At 54.3% G+C, this 19650-nt stretch overlaps 1 protein-coding gene across 1 annotated transcript in view; it reads left to right on the forward strand.

Moving 5' to 3' along the window:
- The window catches only part of LOC121275770 (tonsoku-like protein), a 92998-nt gene extending 73845 nt beyond the window's left edge, over positions 1-19153 (forward strand). Inside the window, exons 12-13 of the mRNA XM_041183377.1 lie at positions 9787-9852; positions 18932-19153. Of these exons, the coding sequence (XP_041039311.1) occupies positions 9787-9852; positions 18932-19153 (288 nt within the window). The remainder of the gene's footprint in view (positions 1-9786; positions 9853-18931) is intronic.
- The last annotated feature ends 497 nt before the right edge of the window (positions 19154-19650 follow it).

The raw sequence follows: 19650 nt of genomic DNA on the forward strand, positions 1-19650 counted from the left end.
GTTTGGACGGTGTCTCGGAGTTTGGACGGTGTTTCGGAGTTTAGACTGTGTTTCGGAGTTTGGACGGTGTCTCGGAGTTTAGACTGTGTCTCGGAGTTTGGGCTTTAGACTGTGTCTCGGAGTTTGGACGGTGTTTCGGAGTTTAGACTGTGTTTCGGAGTTTGGACGGTGTCTCGGAGTTTGGGCTTTAGACTGTGTCTCAGAGTTTGGACTGTGTCTCGGAGTTTGGGCTTTAGACTGTGTCTCGGAGTTTGGGCTTTAGACTGTGTCTCGGAGTTTGGGCTTTAGACTGTGTCTCGGAGTTTGGACGGTGTCTCGGAGTTTAGACTGTGTTTCGGAGTTTGGACGGTGTCTCGGAGTTTGGGCTTTAGACTGTGTCTCAGAGTTTCGACTGTGTCTCGGAGTTTGGGCTTTAGACTGTGTCTCGGAGTTTGGGCTTTAGACTGTGTCTCGGAGTTTGGGCTTTAGACTGTGTCTCGGAGTTTGGACTGTGTCTCGGAGTTTGGACTGTGTCTCGGAGTTTGGGCTTTGGACTGTGTCTCGGACTTTGGACTGTGTCTCGGAGTTTGGACTGTGTCTCGGAGATTGGACTTTGGACTGTGTCTCGGAGTTTGGACTTTGGACTGTGTCTCGGAGTTTGGGCTTTAGACTGTGTCTCGGAGTTTGGGCTTTAGACTGTGTCTCGGAGTTTGGGCTTTAGACTGTGTCTCGGAGTTTGGACGGTGTCTCGGAGTTTAGACTGTGTTTCGGAGTTTGGACGGTGTCTCGGAGTTTGGGCTTTAGACTGTGTCTCAGAGTTTGGACTGTGTCTCGGAGTTTGGGCTTTAGACTGTGTCTCGGAGTTTGGGCTTTAGACTGTGTCTCGGAGTTTGGGCTTTAGACTGTGTCTCGGAGTTTGGACTGTGTCTCGGAGTTTGGACTGTGTCTCGGAGTTTGGGCTTTGGACTGTGTCTCGGACTTTGGACTGTGTCTCGGAGTTTGGACTGTGTCTCGGAGATTGGACTTTGGACTGTGTCTCGGAGTTTGGACTTTGGACTGTGCCTCGGAGTTTGGACTTTAGACTGTGTTTCGGAGTTTGGACGGTGTCTCGGAGTTTGGACGGTGTCTCGGAGTTTGGACTGTGTCTCGGAGTTTGGACTGTGTCTCGGAGTTTGGACTGTGTCTCGGAGTTTGGACTGTGTCTCGGAGTTTAGACTGTGTCTCGGAGTTTGGGCTTTAGACTGTGTCTCGGAGTTTAGACTGTGTCTCGGAGTTTGGACGGTGTCTCGGAGTTTGGACGGTGTCTCGGAGTTTAGACTGTGTTTCGGAGTTTGGACGGTGTCTCGGAGTTTAGACTGTGTCTCGGAGTTTGGGCTTTAGACTGTGTCTCGGAGTTTGGATGGTGTTTCGGAGTTTAGACTGTGTTTCGGAGTTTAGACTGTGTTTCGGAGTTTGGACGGTGTCTCGGAGTTTGGGCTTTAGACTGTGTCTCAGAGTTTGGACTGTGTCTCGGAGTTTGGGCTTTAGACTGTGTCTCGGAGTTTGGGCTTTAGACTGTGTCTCGGAGTTTGGGCTTTAGACTGTGTCTCGGAGTTTGGGCTTTAGACTGTGTCTCGGAGTTTGGGCTTTAGACTGTGTCTCGGAGTTTGGGCTTTAGACTGTGTCTCGGAGTTTGGATGGTGTTTCGGAGTTTAGACTGTGTTTCGGAGTTTGGACGGTGTCTCGGAGTTTAGACTGTGTTTCGGAGTTTGGACGGTGTCTCGGAGTTTGGGCTTTAGACTGTGTCTCAGAGTTTGGACTGTGTCTCGGAGTTTGGGCTTTAGACTGTGTCTCGGAGTTTGGGCTTTAGACTGTGTCTCGGAGTTTGGGCTTTAGACTGTGTCTCGGAGTTTGGGCTTTAGACTGTGTCTCGGAGTTTGGACTGTGTCTCGGAGTTTGGACTGTGTCTCGGAGTTTGGGCTTTGGACTGTGTCTCGGACTTTGGACTGTGTCTCGGACTTTGGACTGTGTCTCGGACTTTGGACTGTGTCTCGGACTTTGGACTGTGTCTCGGAGATTGGACTTTGGACTGTGTCTCGGAGTTTGGACTTTGGACTGTGTCTCGGAGTTTGGACTTTGGACTGTGTCTCGGAGTTTGGACTTTGGACTGTGTCTCGGAGTTTGGACTTTAGACTGTGTTTCGGAGTTTGGACGGTGTCTCGGAGTTTGGACTTTAGACTGTGTCTCGGAGTTTGGACTGTGTCTCGGAGTTTGGACTTTAGACTGTGTCTCGGAGTTTGGACTTTAGACTGTGTCTCGGAGTTTGGGCTTTAGACTGTGTCTCGGAGTTTGAGCTTTGGACTGTGTCTCGGAGTTTGGACTGTGTCTCGGAGTTTGGACTGTGTCTCGGAGTTTGGACGGTGTCTCGGAGTTTGGACGGTGTCTCGGAGTTTGGACGGTGTCTCGGAGTTTGGACTGTGTCTCGGAGTTTGGGCTTTAGACTGTGTCTCGGAGTTTGGACTGTGTCTCGGAGTTTGGGCTTTAGACTGTGTCTCGGAGTTTGGACTGTGTCTCGGAGTTTGGACTGTGTCTCGGAGTTTGGACTGTGTCTCGGAGTTTGGACTGTGTCTCGGAGATTGGACTTTGGACTGTGTCTCGGAGATTGGACTTTGGACTGTCTCTCGGAGATTGGACTTTGGACTGTGTCTCGGAGTTTGGACTTTGGACTGTGTCTCGGAGTTTGGACTTTAGACTGTGTTTCGGAGTTTGGACGGTGTCTCGGAGTTTGGACTTTAGACTGTGTCTCAGAGTTTGGACTGTGTCTCAGAGTTTGGACTGTGTCTCGGAGTTTGGACTGTGTCTCGGAGTTTGGACTTCAGACTGTGTCTCGGAGTTTGGACTGTGTCTCGGAGATTGGACTTTGGACTGTGTCTCGGAGATTGGACTTTGGACTGTGTCTCGGAGATTGGACTTTGGACTGTGTCTCGGAGTTTGGACTTTGGACTGTGTCTCGGAGTTTGGACTTTGGACTGTGTCTCGGAGTTTGGACTTTAGACTGTGTCTCGGAGTTTGGACTGTGTCTCGGAGATTGGACTTTGGACTGTGTCTCGGAGATTGGACTTTGGACTGTGTCTCGGAGATTGGACTTTGGACTGTGTCACGGAGATTGGACTTTGGACTGTGTCACGGAGATTGGACTTTGGACTGTGTCACGGAGATTGGACTTTGGACTGTGTCTCGGAGATTGGACTTTGGACTGTGTCTCGGAGATTGGACTTTGGACTGTGTCTCGGAGATTGGACTTTGGACTGTGTCTCGGAGATTGGACTTTGGACTGTGTCTCGGAGTTTGGACTTTAGACTGTGTCTTGGAGTTTGGACTGTATCTCGGAGTTTGGACTTTAGACTGTGTCTCGGAGTTTGGACTGTGTCTCGGAGATTGGACTTTGGACTGTGTCTCGGAGATTGGACTTTGGACTGTGTCTCGGAGATTGGACTTTGGACTGTATCTCGGAGTTTGGACTTTGGACTGTGTCTCGGAGTTTAGACCATAAGGCATAGGAGCAGAAATTAGGCCATTCGGCCCATCGAGTCTGCTCCGCCATTCAATCATGGCCGATAAGTTTCTCAACCCCATTCTCCTGCCTTCTCCCCAGAACCTTTGATCTCCTTACCAATCGAGAACCTATCTATCTCGGTCTTAAATACACTCAATGACCTGGCCTCCACTGCCTTCTGTGGCAATGAATTCTATAGATTCACCACTCTCTGGCTAAAGAAGTTTCTCCTCATCTTTGTTCTAAAAGGTCTTCCCTTTACTCTGAGTCTGTGCCCTCGGGTCCTAGTCTCTCATACTAATGGAAACATCTTCCCCACGTCCACTCTATCCAGACCTTTCAGTATTCTGTAAGTTTCAATCACATCCCCCCTCATCCTTCTAAACTCCATCGAGTATAGACCCAGAGTCCTCAAACATTCCTCATATGTTAAGCCTTTCATTCCTAGGATCGTTCTTGTGAACCTCCTCTGGACTCTCTCCAGGGCCAGCACATCCTTCCTGAGATATGGGGCCCAAAATTGCTCACAATATTCTAAATGTGGTCTGACCACAGCCTTATAAAGCCTCAGCAGCACATCCCTGCTTTTATATTCTCGTCCTCTCAAAATAAATGCCAACATTGCATTTGCCTTCCTAACTACCGACTCAATGTGCAAGTTAACCTTAAGAGAATCCTGGACTAGGGCTCCCAAGTCCCTTTGCACTCCAAATTTCTGAATTCTCTCCCCATTTAGAAAATAGTCTATGCCTCTATTCTTCCTACCAAAGTGCATGACCTCACACTTGCCCACGTTGTATTCCATCTGTCACTTCTTTGCCCATTCTCCTAACCTGTACAACTCCTTCTGCAGCCTCCCCGCCTCCTCAATACTACCTGTCCCTCCACCTATCTTTGTATCATCTGCAAACTTAGCCAGGATGCCCTCAGTTCCTTCATCTAGATCATTAATGTATAAAGTGAAAAGTTGTGGTCCCAACACTGACCCCTGCGGAACTCCACTAGTCACCGGCCGCCATCCTGAGAAGGACCCCCTTATCCCCACTCTCTGTCTCCTGCCAGACAGCCAATCTTCTATCCATGCTAGTACCTTGCCTCTAACACCATGGGCTCTTATCTTACTGAGCAGCCTCCTGTGCAGCACCTTGTCAAAGGCCTTCTGGAAGTCCAAGTAGATAACGTCCCTTGGCTCGCCTTTGTCTAACCTGCTCGTTACCTCCTCAAAGAATTCTAACAGATTTGTCAGGCATAACCTCCCCTTGATGAAACCATGCTGACTTTGCCCTATTTTACCATGTACTTCCAAGTATTCTGAAATCTCATCCTTAATAACGGACTCTAAAATCTTACCAACGACTGAGGTCAGGCTAATCGGCCTGTAATTTCCCGTCTTTTGCCTCACTCCCTTCTTAAACAAGGGGGTTACATTAGCGATTTTCCAGTCCTCTGGATCCCTCCCTGACTCCTGAAAGATCACCACTAACGTCTCCACTCTCTCTTCAGCTATCTCCTTCAGAACTCGGGGGTGTAATTCATCTGGTCCAGGTGATATATCCACCTTCAGACCTTTCAGTTTTCCTAGCACCTTCCCCATGGTAATGGCCACCATTCTCACCTCTGCCCCCCGACTCTCTTGAACTTTGGGGATGTTACTCGTGTCTTCCACCGTGAAGACTGATGCAAAGTACCTATTCAGATCCCCCGCCATTTCATTGTTCCCCACTACTACTTCTCCAGCGTCATTTTCCAGTGGCCCAATGTCCACTTTTGCCTCTCTCTTACCCTTTATATATCTAAAAAAACTCTTGCAATCTTCTTTTATATTACTGGCTAGTTTACCCTCATATTTAATCTTCTCCCTCCTTATTTCTTTTTTAGTTGTCCTCTGTTAGTCTTTGTAGGCTTCCCAATCCCCCGGTTTCCCACTGCTCTTCGCCGCATTGTATGCTTTCTCTTTAGCTTTTATGCTGTCCTTGACTTCCCTTGTCAGCCATGGTTGCCTCGTCCTCCCTTTAGTATGCTTCTTCTTCCTAGGGATGAATTTTTGCTGTGTCTCCCAAATTCCTCCCAGAAACTCCTGCCATTGCTGTTCCACTGTCTTTCCTGCTAGGCTCATCTCCCAGCCAATTCTGGCCAGCTCCTCCCTCATGCCTCTGTAGTTGCCTTTATTCAACTGTGATACCGTTACATCTGATTCCAGCTTTTTCCTCTCAAATTGCAGGGTAAATTCTATCATATTATGGTCACTTCCTCCCAAGGGTTCCTTCACATTAAGCTCCCTTATCAAATCTGCCTCATTACACATCACTAAATCTAGAATTGCCTGTTCCCTAGTGGCTCCACCACAAGCTACTCCAAAAAGCCATCTCGTAGACATTCCACAAATTCCTTTTCTTGGGATCCACTACCAACCTGATTTTCCCAGTCTACCTGCATATTGAAATCTCCCATGATCACTGTAACCTTGCCTTTCTTACACACCTTTTCTATCTCCTGTTGTATCTTGTGCCCCACATCCTGACTACTGTTCGGAGGCCTGTACTTAACTCCCATTATGGTTTTTTTACCTTTGCTGTTCCTCAACTCTACCCACACAGATTCTACGTCATCTGACCCTACGTCATTTCTTGTTATCGATTTAATTTCATTTCTTACTAACAAAGCAGCCCCACTCCCTCTGCCAACCTGCCTATCCTTTCGATAGGATGTATATCCTTGGATATTTAGCTCCCAGTCCTGATCCCCTTGCAGCCATGTCTCCGTGATGCCCCCCACATCATACCTGCCAATTTCAATCTGCGCCACAAGCTCATTTACCTTGGGCTGTGTCTCGGAGTTTGGGCTGTGTCTCAGGGTTTGGGCTGCGTCTCGGAGTTTGGGCTGCGTCTCGGAGTTTGGGCTGCGTCTCGGAGTTTGGGCTGCGTTTCGGAGTTTATCCTGCGTCTCGGGGTTTGGACTGCGTCTCGGGGTTTGGACTGCGTCTCGGGGTTTGGACTGCGTCTCAGGGTTTGGACTGCGTCTCGGAGTTTGGGCTGCGTCTCGGAGTTTGGGCTGCGTCTCGGAGTTTGGGCTGCGTCTCGGGGTTTGGACTGCATCTCGGGGTTTGGACTGCGTCTCGGGGTTTGGACTGCTGCTCACTGGGTTCTCGGATCTTTCCTGTTGCAATCCCAAATTGCTATGGGTTGTGAACTGGTTTGCCCATTCGTGTCTGACAACCTGTCCCTGAATTATCATGTGTAACACAATGTGCTGGATGGGGAAAGGAGAGGTGGAGATTCTGACCATGAATTCCTTGGCTGATTGAGTCACATTTGAAAAGCCTGTTTGGGCAGCAGTGTTCCCCCTGGCTGTGGGAGTGTGAGGACTCGTCCAGAATCTGCTGCTGTGGGAAAATGGAGAAGCGATAGGCAGCTGAGGGTTTCAGAAAGCTCCCCTGATCCAGGGCATAGTGGCTCAGTGGGTGAAGTGCTCAGCTTTAACCTGTGATTCTACAAGTGAATGCATCTCGTTCTAATGAGACGGATATCTGCACCCTCTGCGCTAAACCTGAACCACTTTCAATGTCTCATTTCATCGTCACCAGGATGTGGGTATCGCTGACGAAGGCAGCATTTATTGCCCATCCCTAATTCACAGAATCACAGAATAGTTACGGTGTAGGAGGAGGACATTCGGCCCATCATGTCTGCACCGGCTCTCTGAGTATCTTATCTTCATGCCAATCTCCTGTCTTTTCCCCATAACCCCGCACATTGTTTCTATTTAGATAATCATCTAATGCCCTCTTGAATGCCTCGATTGAACCTGCCTCCACCACACTTCCAGTCAGTGAATTCCAGACCCTAACTATTCACTGTGTGTAAAAGTTTATTCTCAACTCACATTTGCTTCTTTTGCACTTTAAAACCATGCCCTCTGGTTCTCGATCTGTTTACGAGCAGGAACAGTTTCTCCCTATCTACTCTGTCCAGAACCCTCATTATTTTGAAAACTTCTATCAAGTCTCCTCTCAGCCTTCTCCTCTCCAAGGAAAACAGTCCCAACTTCTCCAATCTTTCCTAATAACTGAAGTTTCTCATCCCTGGAACCACTCTCGTAAACCTCTTCTGCACTCTCCCCAATGTGTTCACATCCTTCCTATAATGTGGCGCCCAGAAACTGTACACAATACACCAGCTGAGGTCAAACCAGCATTTTATATAAGTTCAGCATAACTTCCTTATTCTTACACTCTATGCCCTTGAGGCGGTGGTGGTGATCTGCCTTCTTGAACTGCTGCAGTCCCTGCGATGTAGATACACCAACAGTGCTGCTTAGTAAACACTTTTGCAATAAAGGAGGAGTTAATGGTGTTATGACTCCTATGGAAGGAGTGCACTGTCTGCCTGTAGTCCCACCATTCTATGGGTCATGACATATATTTAAATGATTTTTCAGACTAGTGATACTGTGCTTTACCTATTAATCTCAGAATGACCACTCAATGCCCAGGTTTCTTCAATAATTGACTTGGAAATATATCGGCCGTTCCTTCACTGTCGCTGGGTCAAAATCCTGGAATTCCCTAACAGCACTGTGGGTGTACCTACACCACAGGGACTGCAGTGGTTCAAGAAGGCAGCTCAGCACCACCTTCTCAAGGGCAACTAGGGATGGGTAATAAATACTGGGCCCAGCCAGTGAAACCCACATCCCATGAATGAATTTTAAAAAAACAATAAAATTATTAGTTTATTATAAAACCAGACTTGTCGAGGAGAAAGGCAAAACTTATTAACATACAGTGTGAAATATGAAAGTATAAAAACTACTCTTTCCAAATACCCTAACTCTCTCTCACAACAACAATTAACTAAATAGCGGAATTCTGCCAAGAGATTAAAAGTCAATGGGTCAATGGAAGAGGATAAATGGTGTCCGGGTAACACAGCTGGTTTCTCAGCACTGGTCAGGGAAACAATCGATGACCCTTGCATGACTTTTCAGGCAGGCTTCGAGGAAAACTTGCAGCCAGTCAATGTCAGAATGTAGAGTGACTTTGGAGCAACTTCCATTCATTCTCTGCTTTGGGACTGGGTCAGGAGCTTCAGAAGTTGTTGTCTTCTTTACTTGAGCAGTTGGTCCTCCTTGTTTTTCCTCTAAAGCAAAACTAAAACCAGGTTTTTAAACACTGTTTTCCAGGCCAGTTTTTATAAAACACCCTGTGACCCTTTTGTAAACTGTCCATTGGGGTCAAGAAGGTTCCAGATTTTTTAAAACTGCTCAATGACCTTTTCCGGTAAAATGCTGTCTTTTCCAGGAACAGCAGCAACCAGAGTCCCTGCATTAACCCTTTAAGGGACAGTGTCTGTTAAAAACACAAATTCTTCCAGAATGTTCTTGGGCATTGAAGATGAACCATTTTCCATGACTAACGAGTTTGTGACAGTAGAAAAATTGAATTGGATCAAATGGATGAAATGGATCTATTTAAAATATTGGCAGTGATTAAAATAAAAAAGGCACCCGGTCCGGATGAGGGCAATGAGGGAATTGAGAGAAATTGTAGAGGCACTGGCCATAACTTTCCAATCTTCCTTAGGCTCCAGAGGACTGGAGAATTGTGAATGTTACACCCTTGTTCAAAAAGGAAGTGCAAAGGTAAACCCAGCAACTACAGGCCAGGCAGTTTAACCTCCAGAGTTGGGAAACTTGGAGAAATAATCTTGGGAAAATTGAGCTGGCACTTGGAAAAGTGTGGATTAATCCAGGAAATTCAGTGCAGATTGGTTCAGGGCACATGATGCTTTGACTATGTTTTTGATGGGGTAACGGAGAGGGTTGATGAGGGCAATGCTATCGATGTGGTGTACCTGGACTTCCACAAGGCCGCACAACAAGTCCAGCAGCCAAAGTCTGAAATAATGAGGGAGATATTGTAGAGTTTCAAAAGGACAAAGACAGGCTGGTGGAATGGGCAGACAAATAGATGAAGGTCGATGCGGGGAAATGTGAAGTGATTCATTTCGGCAGGAAGAAACTGGAGAGACAAGATAACAAAGGGTGTAACTGTAAAGCAGGTGCTAAAGCCGAGGGACCTGGGTGTGTATGTATAAATCATCGAAGGTGGCAGGGCAAGCTGATAAGGATGTTTAAATAAAAAAACCAAATGGGATCCTTGGCTTTATTGGCGAACAACCAATCAGGTCTCAGGATTCCAGTTGTTCAGTGAAATATTTGAACATGTCTGCCGTCTCTATTTTAACTAGTCTGTTATTTTTTTACACCCACAGACAGGGTGTCCCAAGCCTGAGAACACCCAGCAGGTGAGGGGAGGTGAGAGGGACCAGATCAGTAAGGTATGTCTCTTTCCAGCACTGCTTGTGGGGCAAGAGCGGGGAGGGGTTTCCCCAGCCCAGCAACTTTTAAAAAATTATTATTCATACACGGGATGTGGGGCTTCGCTGGCTGGGCCAGCATTTATTGCCCATCCCTAATTGCCCCTTGAGAAGGTGGTGGTGAGCTGCCTTCTTGAACCGCTGCAGTCCATGTGGTGTAGGTACACCCACAGTGCTGTTAGGGAGGGAGTTCCAGGATTCTGACCCAGCGACGGTGAAGGAACGACCGATATATTTCCAAGTCAGGAAGCTGTTTCAGCCCTGCGATCTGTCCCACCCTCCAGGATCTCTCATCCATGACTTCTCAACTCAACAACCACCCGCACCCCCCCGCCCCACCCCGGCCATCCTGGCTTGGAAATTCCTTCACTGTCTCTGGGTCAAAATCCTGGAACTCCCAGGGACTTTTTGTATTAATTCACGGGATTACTGGCTTAGCCAGCATTTGTTGCCCATTAGTGAACCAGATGGGTTTTTACAACAATCGATATTGTCATGGTCACCATTACTGAGGCTAGCTTTCCATTCCAGACTATTAATTGAATTCAAATCCCACCAGCTGCTGTGGTGGGATTTGAACCTGTGTCCCCCCCCGAGCATTAGTCTGGCCTCGGGGTTACTAGTCCAGTGACAATACCACTACACCACTGTCTTTCCCCAAATATATGTCCTGGGGTGGGAGTGAGGCTGGTCCAGTTCAGTTTCTGGTCAGTGTTAATCCCAGGATGTTGACAGTGGGGGATTCTGTGTTGGTAATGCCATTGAACATCAAGGGGCGATGGTTGGATTCTCTCTTGTTGGAGATGGTCATTGCCTGACACTTGTGTGGCGTGAATGTTACTTATCAGCCCAAGCCTGGATATTGTCCAGGTCTTGCTGCATTTGGACATGGACTGATCGGCCAGTAACTGCCGGCCATGCCAGTGATGTCCACATCTTGAGAATGAATACATTTTTAAAAATGACTTCTAACCTCCCTGTAATTCCTAATCCACCCATGATCTCTAACCCCTCCTGTGATCTCTAACCCCTCCTGTGATCTCTAACCCCTCCTGTGATCTCTAACCCCTCCTGTGATCACTAACCCCTCCTGTGATCTCTAACCCCTCCTGTGATTTCCGACCCCTCTTGTGATCACTAACCCCTCCTGTGATCTCTAACCCCTCCTGTGATCTCCGACCCCTCCTGTGATCACTAACCCCTCCTGTGATCTCTAACCCCTCCTGTGATCTCCGACCCCTCCTGTGATCACTAACCCCTCCTGTGATCACTAACCCCTGCTGTGATCTCCGACCCCTCCTGTGATCACTAACCCCTCCTGTGATCTCCGACCCCTCCTGTGATCTCCCACCCATCCCACAATCTGTGAGCTGCTGAGATCTCTGATTGCTCCCCACTCCTGATTTCTAATCTCTCCAGCTGGAGCTCAGCAAGTGGATTGAGATAAGTGTGGCCAGGGGGAGAGCGTGGGGAGGGGGAGAGCGTGGGGAGGGGGAGAGCGTGGGGAGGGGGAGAGCGTGGGGAGGGGGAGAGCGTGGGGAGGGGGAGAGCGTGGGGAGGGGTAGAGCGTGGGGAGGGGGAGAGCGTGGGGAGGGGGAGAGCGTGGGGAGGGGGAGAGTGTGGTGGGAGTGAGGCGATGAGTTGTGTTTCATCCCAATGAGGATAAATTCTGATAGTTCGGTTGTCTCTGGGTAGCTGAGCGGTCCGGTGTCACTGCTCTAATGTTTGGTGTGTTCACACACAGAGCAGGCTGCCAGCACTGAGCTCTTAGATCAGATTACAGACCTAAATCACCCTCATCAACAACAGCAGCAACTGGGGTGGAGGGAGCAACTGAAGGACATGGGAGAGGAGAGCAGGAGAGAGAGGTTGGGGAGAGAGCATGAGAGAGGGAGAAACAGGGAGATGGAGGGGAGCAGAGAGAGTTAGGGAGTGGGAGACAGCAGTGAGGGAGCAAAAGAGAGGGCGAGAGAAGGGGACAGAGAGAGAGAGAGAGAGAGAGAGGAGGGGGCCGCAGAAAGAGGTGGTCCCAGGAGACGTTACCAGTGAGCTGGGTGGGTGAGGGGATACGGTGTTTAATGGAACGTTGGTACTTGGCGGTTTTACACAGCCTCACCAAAGTGAGAGATAGAGCGATAGAGAAAGAGAGGCAGATAGAAAGAGAGACTCGGAGACAGATAGAGAAGGATATCTGCAGCGAACAATCACAAAATGTTGTGAACAGAGATCACACAAAGTTGGAATCTGGATTCGAGTCACCGTGGTTAGCGCTCCCACCCCCCGTTCACCCCCTCTCTCTGCCCCAGACACCGAACCACCAGGAATCCGCCCCCCACCCCTGCACTAATACCCCTGGCTGCTGCAGCTGAGCCCCAGTCTCTCAGCAGCATGAAAGGAGATCAGGGCGAGCGTCTGTCCCAATCCGGATCAGACCCCGCACTCCCTCCCCGAGTCTGGATCAGACAATCCCTCCCCGAGTCTGGATCAGACCCCGCACCCCCTCCCCGAGTCTGGATCAGACACTCCCTCCCCGAGTCTGGATCAGACACTCCCTCCCCGAGTCTGGATCAGACACTCCCTCCCCGAGTCTGGATCAGACACTCCCTCCCCGAGTCTGGATCAGACACCCCCTCCCCGAGTCTGGATCAGACACCCCCTCCCCGAGTCTGGATCAGACACTCCCTCCCCGAGTCTGGATCAGACACTCCCTCCCCGAGTCTGGATCAGACCCCGCACCCCCTCCCCGAGTCTGGATCAGACACTCCCTCCCCGAGTCTGGATCAGACACTCCCTCCCCGAGTCTGGATCAGACAGCCCCTCCCCGAGTCTGGATCAGACACTCCCTCCCCGAGTCTGGATCAGACACTCCCTCCCCGAATCTGGATCAGACCCCCGCACCCCCTCCCCGAGTCTGGATCAGACCCCGCACTCCCTCCCCGAGTCTGGATCAGACACCCCCTCCCCGAGTCTGGATCAGACACTCCCTCCCCGAGTCTGGATCAGACCCCGCACCCCCTCCCCGAGTCTGGATCAGACACTCCCTCCCCGAGTCTGGATCAGACACTCCCTCCCCGAGTCTGGATCAGACACCCCCTCCCCGAGTCTGGATCAGACACTCCCTCCCCGAGTCTGGATGAGACACTCCCTCCCCGAGTCTGGATCAGACACCCCCTCTCCGAGTCTGGATCAGACACTCCCTCCCCGAGTCTGGATCAGACACCCCCTCCCCGAGTCTGGATCAGACACTCCCTCCCCGAGTCTGGATCAGACACTCCCTCCCCGAGTCTGGATCAGACCCCCGCACCCCCTCCCCGAGTCTGGATCAGACCCCGCACTCCCTCCCCGAGTCTGGATCAGACACCCCCTCCCCGAGTCTGGATCAGACACCCCCTCCCCGAGTCTGGATCAGACCCCGCACCCCCTCCCCGAGTCTGGATCAGACACCCCCTCCCCGAGTCTGGATCAGACACCCCCTGCCCGAGTCTGGATCAGACACCGCACCCCGAGTCTGGATCAGACACTCCCTCCCCGAGTCTGGATCAGACCCCGCACCCCCTCCCCGAGTCTGGATCAGACACCCCCTCCCCGAGTCTGGATCAGACACCGCACCCCGAGTCTGGATCAGACACCCCTCCCCGAGTCTGGATCAGACACCGCACCCCGAGTCTGGATCAGACACTCCCTCCCCGAGTCTGGATCAGACACTCCCTCCCCGAGTCTGGATCAGACACTCCCTCCCCGAGTCTGGATCAGACACCCCCTCCCCGAGTCTGGATCAGACACTCCCTCCCCGAGTCTGGATCAGACACCCCCTCCCCGAGTCTGGATCAGACACCCCCTCCCCGAGTCTGGATCAGACACCCGCACCCCCTCCCCGAGTCTGGATCAGACACCCCCTCCCCGAGTCTGGATCAGACACCCCCTCCCCGAGTCTGGATCAGACACCCCCTCCCCGAGTCTGGATCAGACCCCCGCACCCCCTCCCCGAGTCTGGATCAGACACCCCCTCCCCGAATCTGGATCAGACACCCCCTCCCCGAGTCTGGATCAGACACCCCCTCCCCGAGTCTGGATCAGACACCCCCTCCCCGAGTCTGGATCAGACACCCCCTCCCCGAGTCTGGATCAGACACCCCCTCCCCGAGTCTGGATCAGACACCCCCTCCCCGAGTCTGGATCAGACACCCCCTCCCCGAGTCTGGATCAGACACTCCCTCCCCGAGTCTGGATCAGACCCCGCACTCCCTCTCCGAGTCTGGATCAGACCCCGCACCCCCTCCCCGAGTCTGGATCAGACACCCCCTCCCCGAGTCTGGATCAGACACCCCCTCCCCGAGTCTGGATCAGACACTCCCTCCCCGAGTCTGGATCAGACACTCCCTCCCCGAGTCTGGATCAGACACTCCCTCCCCGAGTCTGGATCAGACACTCCCTCCCCGAGTCTGGATCAGACACCCCCTCCCCGAGTCTGGATCAGACACCCCCTCCCCGAGTCTGGATCAGACACCCCCTCCCCGAGTCTGGATCAGACACCCCCTCCCCGAGTCTGGATCAGACACCCCCTCCCCGAGTCTGGATCAGACACCCCCTCCCCGAGTCTGGATCAGACACCCCCTCCCCGAGTCTGGATCAGACACTCCCTCCCCGAGTCTGGATCAGACACTCCCTCCCCGAGTCTGGATCAGACACTCCCTCCCCGAGTCTGGATCAGACACCCCCTCCCCGAGTCTGGATCAGACACCCCCTCCCCGAGTCTGGATCAGACCCCCGGCACCCCCTCCCCGAGTCTGGATCAGACACCCCCTCCCCGAGTCTGGATCAGACACCCCCTCCCCGAGTCTGGATCAGACCCCCGCACCCCCTCCCCGAGTCTGGATCAGACACCCCCTCCCCGAGTCTGGATCAGACCCACGGCACCCCCTCCCCGAGTCTGGATCAGACACCCCCTCCCCGAGTCTGGATCAGACACCCCCTCCCCGAGTCTGGATCAGACACCCCCTCCCCGAGTCTGGATCAGACACCCCCTCCCCGAGTCTGGATCAGACCCCGCACCCCCTCCCCGAGTCTGGATCAGACACCCCCTCCCCGAGTCTGGATCAGACACCCCCTCCCCGAGTCTGGATCAGACAACCCCTCCCCGAGTCTGGATCAGACCCCGCACCCCCTCCCCGAGTCTGGATCAGACACTCCCTCCCCGAGTCTGGATCAGACACCCCCTCCCCGAGTCTGGATCAGACACCCCCTCCCCGAGTCTGGATCAGACACTCCCTCCCCGAGTCTGGATCAGACACCCCCTCCCCGAGTCTGGATCAGACACCCCCTCCCCGAGTCTGGATCAGACACCCCCTCCCCGAGTCTGGATCAGACACCCCTCCCCGAGTCTGGATCAGACCCCCGCACCCCCTCCCCGAGTCTGGATCAGACACCCCCTCCCCGAGTCTGGATCAGACACTCCCTCCCCGAGTCTGGATCAGACACCCCCTCCCCGAGTCTGGATCAGACACCCCCTCCCCGAGTCTGGATCAGACACCCCCTCCCCGAGTCTGGATCAGACACTCCCTCCCCGAGTCTGGATCAGAAACTCCCTCCCCGAGTCTGGATCAGACCCCGCACTCCCTCCCCGAGTCTGGATCAGACCCCGCACTCCCTCCCCGAGTCTGGATCAGACCCCGCACCCCCTCCCCGAGTCTGGATCAGACACCCCCTCCCCGAGTCTGGATCAGACACCCCCTCCCCGAGTCTGGATCAGACACTCCCTCCCCGAGTCTGGATCAGACACTCCCTCCCCGAGTCTGGATCAGACACTCCCTCCCCGAGTCTGGATCAGACCCCCGCACCCCCTCCCCGAGTCTGGATCAGACACCCCCTCCCCGAGTCTGGATCAGACACCCCCTCCCCGAGTCTGGATCAGACACCCCCTCCCCGAGTCTGGATCAGACACCCCCTCCCCGAGTCTGGATCAGACACTCCCTCACCGAGTCTGGATCAGACACTCCCTCCCCGAGTCTGGATCAGACACTCCCTCCCCGAGTCTGGATCAGACACTCCCTCCCCGAGTCTGGATCAGACACCCCCTCCCCGAGTCTGGATCAGACACCCCCTCCCCGAGTCTGGATCAGACCCCCGGCACCCCCTCCCCGAGTCTGGATCAGACACCCCCTCCCCGAGTCTGGATCAGACACTCCCTCCCCGAGTCTGGATCAGACACCCCCTCCCCGAGTCTGGATCAGACACCCCCTCCCCGAGTCTGGATCAGACACCCCCTCCCCGAGTCTGGATCAGACACCCCCTCCCCGAGTCTGGATCAGACCCCCGCACCCCCTCCCCGAGTCTGGATCAGACACCCCCTCCCCGAGTCTGGATCAGACCCCCGGCACCCCCTCCCCGAGTCTGGATCAGACACCCCCTCCCCGAGTCTGGATCAGACACCCCCTCCCCGAGTCTGGATCAGACACCCCCTCCCCGAGTCTAGATCAGACCCCGCACCCCCTCCCCGAGTCTGGATCAGACACCCCCTCCCCAAGTCTGGATCAGACACCCCCTCCCCGAGTCTGGATCAGACCCCGCACCCCCTCCCCGAGTCTGGATCAGACAACCCCTCCCCGAGTCTGGATCAGACCCCGCACCCCCTCCCCGAGTCTGGATCAGACACTCCCTCCCCGAGTCTGGATCAGACACCCCCTCCCCGAGTCTGGATCAGACACCCCCTCCCCGAGTCTGGATCAGACACCCCCTCCCCGAGTCTGGATCAGACACCCCCTCCCCGAGTCTGGATCAGGCACCCCCTCCCCGAGTCTGGATCAGACCCCGCACCCCCTCCCCGAGTCTGGATCAGACACCCCCTCCCCGAGTCTGGATCAGACACTCCCTCCCCGAGTCTGGATCAGAGACTCCCTCCCCGAGTCTGGATCAGACACCCCCTCCCCGAGTCTGGATCAGAACCCGCACCCCCACCCCGAGTCTGGATCAGACACTCCCTCCCCGAGTCTGGATCAGACACTCCCTCCCCGAGTCTGGATCAGACACTCCCTCCCCGAGTCTGGATCAGACACTCCCTCCCCGAGTCTGGATCAGACACTCCCTCCCCGAGTCTGGATCAGACACTCCCTCCCCGAGTCTGGATCAGACAATCCCTCCCCGAGTCTGGATCAGACACCCCCTCCCCGAGTCTGGATCAGACACTCCCTCCCCGAGTCTGGATCAGACACTCCCTCCCCGAGTCTGGATCAGACACCCCCCTCCCCGAGTCTGGATCAGACACCCCCTCCCCGAGTCTGGATCAGACACCCCCTCCCCGAGTCTGGATCAGACACCCCCTCCCCCTCCCCGAGTCTGGATCAGACACTCCCTCCCCGAGTCTGGATCAGACACTCCCTCCCCGAGTCTGGATCAGACACCCCTCCCCGAGTCTGGATCAGACACTCCCTCCCCGAGTCTGGATCAGACACTCCCTCCCCGAGTCTGGATCAGACACTCCCTCCCCGAGTCTGGATCAGACACCCCCTCCCCGAGTCTGGATCAGACACCCCCTCCCCGAGTCTGGATCAGACACCCCCTCCCCGAGTCTGGATCAGGCACCCCCTCCCCGAGTCTGGATCAGGCACCCCCTCCCCGAGTCTGGATCAGACCCCGCACCCCCTCCCCGAGTCTGGATCAGACACCCCCTCCCCGAGTCTGGATCAGACACTCCCTCCCCGAGTCTGGATCAGAGACTCCCTCCCCGAGTCTGGATCAGACACCCCCTCCCCGAGTCTGGATCAGAACCCGCACCCCCACCCCGAGTCTGGATCAGACACTCCCTCCCCGAGTCTGGATCAGACACTCCCTCCCCGAGTCTGGATCAGACACTCCCTCCCCGAGTCTGGATCAGACACTCCCTCCCCGAGTCTGGATCAGACACTCCCTCCCCGAGTCTGGATCAGACAATCCCTCCCCGAGTCTGGATCAGACACTCCCTCCCCGAGTCTGGATCAGACACCCCCTCCCCGAGTCTGGATCAGACACCCCCTCCCCGAGTCTGGATCAGACACCCCCTCCCCCTCCCCGAGTCTGGATCAGACACTCCCTCCCCGAGTCTGGATCAGACACTCCCTCCCCGAGTCTGGATCAGACACTCCCTCCCCGAGTCTGGATCAGACACTCCCTCCCCGAGTCTGGATCAGACACTCCCTCCCCGAGTCTGGATCAGATACCCCCTCCCCGAGTCTGGATCAGACACTCCCTCCCCGAGTCTGGATCAGACCCCCGCACCCCCTCCCCGAGTCTGGATCAGACACCCCCTCCCCGAGTCTGGATCAGACACCCCCTCCCCGAGTCTGGATCAGACACCCCCTCCCCCTCCCCGAGTCTGGATCAGACACCCCCTCCCCGAGTCTGGATCAGACACTCCCTCCCCGAGTCTGGATCAGACACTCCCTCCCCGAGTCTGGATCAGACACTCCCTCCCCGAGTCTGGATCAGACACCCCCTCCCCGAGTCTGGATCAGACACTCCCTCCCCGAGTCTGGATCAGACACTCCCTCCCCAAGTCTGGATCAGACACCCCCTCCCCGAGTCTGGATCAGACACTCCCTCCCCGAGTCTGGATCAGACACTCCCTCCCCGAGTCTGGATCAGACACTCCCTCCCCGAGTCTGGATCAGACACTCCCTCCCCGAGTCTGGATCAGACACTCCCTCCCCGAGTCTGGATCAGACACTCCCTCCCCGAGTCTGGATCAGACAATCCCTCCCCGAGTCTGGATCAGACACCCCCTCCCCGAGTCTGGATCAGACACTCCCTCCCCGAGTCTGGATCAGACACCCCCTCCCCGAGTCTGGATCAGACACCCCCTCCCCGAGTCTGGATCAGACACCCCTCCCCGAGTCTGGATCAGACACTCCCTCCCCGAGTCTGGATCAGACACTCCCTCCCCGAGTCTGGATCAGACACCCCCTCCCCCTCCCCCTCCCCCTCCCCCTCCCCCTCCCCCCCCCCACCCCACCCCACCAGGCTGTGGTGAGCAGCAGGTTACTAAGTGGGCCCCTCCTCCTATTTTCAGAGATGGAAACGGAACCAGAAGGGTGAGACTGATCTCCACAGGGCCTGTATCAGAGGGAACCTCGAAAGGGCCAAGTCCCTCATCGATAAGGTACGCCACCTGAGAACAAAGATCATCTCCTCTCTCCCCGACCCTCTCCCTGACCGGCAAACTGCTCACTCATTATCTCACGCAACCACCAATCGGCAGCTGAGGCTGCAACGGTCACCCAGTGCACAGTAATCTCCCCTCCATCTGATACTTGTGGAGTCAAGGTCCACTCCAGCCATTGGAGGACAAAATCCAAGCTGGAACTTCAATAGGACAGTACTGAGGGAGTGCCGCACTGTCAGAGGGTCAGTACGTAGGGAGTGCTGCACTGTCAGAGGGTCAGTACTGAGGGAGTGCCGCACTGTCAGAGGGTCAGTACTGAGGGAGTGCAACACTGTCAGAGGGTCAGTACTGAGGGAGTGCTGCACTGTCAGAGGGTCAGTACTGAGGGAGTGCTGCACTGTCGGAGGGTTAGTACCGAGGGAGTGCTGCACTGTCAGAGGGTCAGTACTGAGGGAGTGCTGCACTGTCAGAGGGTCAGGACTGAGGGAGTGCTGCACTTTCAGAGGGTCAGTATTGAGGGAGTGCTGCACTGTCAGAGGGTCAGTACTGAGGGAGTGCTGCACAGTCAGAGGGTCAGTACTGAGGGAGTGCTGCACTGTCAGAGGGTCAGTACTGAGGGAGTGCTG

This window comes from Carcharodon carcharias, chromosome 3 (genome assembly GCF_017639515.1).
Source record: "Carcharodon carcharias isolate sCarCar2 chromosome 3, sCarCar2.pri, whole genome shotgun sequence".
Taxonomy (NCBI): Eukaryota; Metazoa; Chordata; class Chondrichthyes; order Lamniformes; family Lamnidae; genus Carcharodon; species Carcharodon carcharias.